Genomic DNA, 4081 nt, shown 5'->3' with positions numbered 1-4081 from the left:
TGAGAGTAAAACATGAGAACACAAAGAACAGATTGAATGCAAAACTGTTAGTTCGTATTATCAAAGAAGAGTTTGAAATGAAATGGGGGGAAGACAGCCAGGGCAAAATTCTTGCAACAGGGCTGATAACATGCCCTAATCTTTTTTCAAACACAGTCTAAGTTTGTATACAAGTGAAGGAACAGCTGGTAACATAAGGATCTTTGGTTCAACAATATAAACTGAATGAAAAAGCACGAATAAATAATTTTACGTTTCCTCTCCTGAACTGATTTCCATTCCTGGCAGCACTCATTAAGCAAATAATGCAGTCTGTCTATCACAAGAGTCTTCTCTGTACCAACTAAAGAACACACAGGACTAAGAGGATAAAGGGTTCTTTAATAAGAACAGATGAAGTTTAAAAAAGAACTTATTTCAAAAGAGAAAAAAAACCCATTTTACTGCAAATCATTTAGGGCTAAGTAAGCAGTACTTACTATAGAAGAGGTGACTGGGCTGTAAGAATAAGAAAAACTAGGTTTTATTCAAGACTAGGAACTACATCTATTGAAATCTTTTATACTGATGATTTTTATATACTGTATTCTGTGTAAACTATGCATTGGGTATTCCTAATTGATGTAGGTTATCAGCTGCTATTTATTGGCAGTATAAAAGTACTTGGCAGACAGTTAAAGAAATTCAGCAAATAACTATGGAAGCAGAATATACTAGTCCTTAGCCTCCTGTTAGCTTATGAAAAACACACCTTTACAAAATCAGCTGAATTGTACAAAAGTGCAACCAGTTTTGACAGTTCCAAGTTGATGTATTTATCACTAAACAACAGACTACTAATTTTTAAAATTTTGTTGGAGTCTCACCTTTATTTCTTTACGCAAACGGACACTACTCATTCTGAAGTGAGCTGTAGGACCATCAGGCAGATGACTTAAAAGCATACCATCTGTTCACCAGGTTAAGGAAAAGAGGCTGGTAAAATTCAACATGTAATTTACAGAGGAACATTTTCTGCAAAACACAGTATTACATTAGAGTATTACGTCTATAATCTATGCCTGATTTACAAGGTTTCATTGTATTTTCAAACATACATTCATAAACTAGTTAACTAGTGTTCTGAAGAACGTCCATTAAAGTTTGTTTCAATAGCTAATCAGTTACCTTCTAATGCTTTCTCACTTACTAATTACTAATGTTTTATCTAGTCAGCAAAACTAAATGGGACTTCCTGGTCAGAAAAGCTTGTTAATTAATCAAACAGTTAAATTTACTGAAATAGTAACAATGTTTACACATGTATTATAACCTAAAAAAAAAAAAAAAAAGCCAACACACTTTCTTTAATAATTCCAAGTTCCATTAACCATCAGATACTCAAGCTGGTACACTGATTTTTAACTCTGTAGTTACACTGTAAGCTGCACGGTGAAGAGAGAAAATCCAGAATAAAGTAGATCTTTGGTGAACACTACAAAATCATTTTCTTTTTTTTTTCCCTAGCAGGCCCAGAGCTAGTATAGCTATTTTAATAAATACAAAAAAGGATACTTGGTATTTTGCGATCTTCATTAATGACAATTAAATCCGTGAAGTCCCTTGCAATACACTGTGGAATAATTCTTTTCAAAGCCAGTCCTCTTCGATAGTAGACATGTGAGTTAGGTATAACAGTAGACAGTTGTTCACAGAATCTCACTGTTCTCTGCAAAACAGGTGAGTTAAATTGCAATGTGGTAAATACACTGCCAAATTGAAATATAAGGAGAACGGAGGGTTGCTCTTTCCAATTGCCCTCCATGATATATTACTTCCAGTATTTCTGTAAACATTTTAAGACCAGCTATTAAATTACTACAATCAGTCAGTGGAAAATAAATTATTTGCAGTAAAGACTGCAGCACACCAGGGACTTTTTTTTTTTTAAAAGGATTTTTTTTTCTTCCCTCAATCATAGAAAAGTAGGAAAATTCCAAAAGCATACCCTCCAAACTCATTATTTATTAAAGACATCAGTTTAAAAAAAAGTTTGTAACATTTCAAGATACAATATAACTACTACTTCAGGTACTAATGTCTCAGTTTACAGATAAACTATTTGAAGTGTATTTTTTCCTATTTTTAAAAGCACTTCTTTTATGGTTTTCACAAATATTAGTAATCTCTCTGGTTAGGTAATGCATATCATTTGCATACAAGAACATACACAAGGTTGTTTTTTGTTATGAAGAAAACAGTGCTAGAGAAACTATAAAAGGTTATTGATAGTCACTAAATAAAACAACAGAAAAATATCCATGTGAAAGATAATATTTTCAGCTTTAATTTACCAATCACAGTACAAAAACCTTGGTATGTTACAACTAACTGACTGCTCAGAACTCTCCAAGTTAAAACACACGCACCCCACGAGGTCTGTCCGATGTTGTAATAAGAATCTTGGGAACTGTCTGTCTGTTGAAGTACGGTGCAAATTCATCAGTTGCTTCATCAAAAGCAACCTGGAAGAAGAGAAGTCTTGTTAATCCACCATATATGAAATGACTGAAGAACAATAATTCAATCTGATCTAAATTCTGATGAAATTGAATTTAGTAAGAAAAATTTCAATTCACAAGATCTATCCTATAATTAATCATCACAAGGCATGTGGTCTTCACATTTTTAAAAACCCAGTGTGATGAACACTGGCAGGTTTTACTATCAGTAACAGTAATGCAAAAGGCAATTATCTAATGTAGATAATGAAAGAATGACATCACCTCTTGGTAAAATCATCACATGTAAAAAGTAATTAATCAACAGCCTAACAGCAGAGTGGTGAATGTTAAGTTTCATCAATCTATTTTATGTCCCTTGTTGGAAAAAGAAGGGTTAACTTAATAGCATATGCAGAAATTAAACAGTTACCTCTTCATCATTGGGATCTACAGTTGTTTCATCATAAATTCTCTGATTTTCAATAGTCTTTGGTATGGCTTTTGGAGGTGCCTAAAATAAACATTACGTTTATTAACACAACACATTAGTGTAATTTCTAAGTGTATTCTGAAAAACACATTCATACCACCATGATATTGTGTATATTTCTACACAGAATTAGAAGTATTATTTATTTTATGCCAGCTTTTAAAAAAGAAGTTACATCGCCTTGACTAAAAATATGCATGGGTATTGAGACACCAGAGAGCATCACCTGGAGGAGGAGCATTGCTAGAACAGTGACACTGCTTAATTTCAGTCTACTTAAGAAACGGGGCTCCCAAACAAAACAAAAACGGGAACTTTCTGTGCACTTTTCTTCTCTTCCATGGAAGGAAAAAAGCTCTATTTTCTACAGCAGCACATTTTAGCCTTGACATCTACAATTTAACCACTAGTAGCCTGTAATGTTTACCCTGTTTACTTACACTGCTCTTGTGAGATTCTGGTAATACAGAAACTCACAACTGACTACCTTCAACTATCAATATGCTTTTGAAGCAGGTCCGGAAAAGAAGCAAAACCCTTCTTCGTGACCAGGCTTGGAAACCAGCACACAACTGATTTGGATAGAAATTACTTATTAGAGTGTAATTCCTAATAACGTCAACACAATGCCATAGCAATCACATCAGACAGAGGGGACTCTTCGGGAAGGGCCTGCTTTTATGCGTTATTAGCTTACAGCTCCCGGTGGCAGCTCCGCTTAACACCGGACCGACAACGCTCCTCAGCTCGGCGGTCTGACACCCCCGTGTACCACACAGCGTCCCGGAGGATCCCACGGGGTCACGGCTCCGCCCCACTGCGGGCTGGGGGGAACCCGCTTCCCTCACGGAACGGAAGAGCCCCCCGGCACAAGGCTGAGCGGAGGAACCACCACCACGGCGAGCCCTTCCCGCTGGCGGCGGAGCACGGCTGCCCTGCGGCGGCGGGGGCGGCCTCGCCACCACCGGAGCCCTTACTTTGTCCCCGAGGGCTTCCCGCTCCTTCCTCCGCTTCTTCTTGGCGGCCAGCTTCTCCTAGCGGGAGAGGGAGAGCGATCCGTTAGACAGACCCGCGCCCGGCCGGGGCCCTCCCCGCCCCCCGGTACCGC

General features: G+C 37.7%; 1 protein-coding gene across 1 annotated transcript in view; it reads right to left on the bottom strand.

The window, feature by feature from the left end:
* RPF1 (ribosome production factor 1 homolog) overlaps positions 1-4007 on the bottom strand; it is a gene marked incomplete at its 5' end in the record, with an annotated part of 5296 nt that extends 1289 nt beyond the window's left edge. Inside the window, 5 exon segments of the mRNA XM_010168275.1 lie at positions 826-949; positions 1555-1708; positions 2409-2504; positions 2914-2994; positions 3951-4007. Coding sequence (XP_010166577.1) covers positions 826-949; positions 1555-1708; positions 2409-2504; positions 2914-2994; positions 3951-4007 — 512 coding nt within the window.
* Between the last annotated feature and the right edge of the window lie 74 nt (positions 4008-4081).

This window comes from Antrostomus carolinensis, unplaced genomic scaffold (assembly GCF_000700745.2).
Source record: "Antrostomus carolinensis isolate BGI_N321 unplaced genomic scaffold, ASM70074v2 scaffold40555, whole genome shotgun sequence".
Lineage (NCBI taxonomy): Eukaryota > Metazoa > Chordata > Aves > Caprimulgiformes > Caprimulgidae > Antrostomus > Antrostomus carolinensis.
Note: the sequence above shows the minus strand (reverse complement) of the source record. Positions and strands in the feature narration are given on the sequence as shown.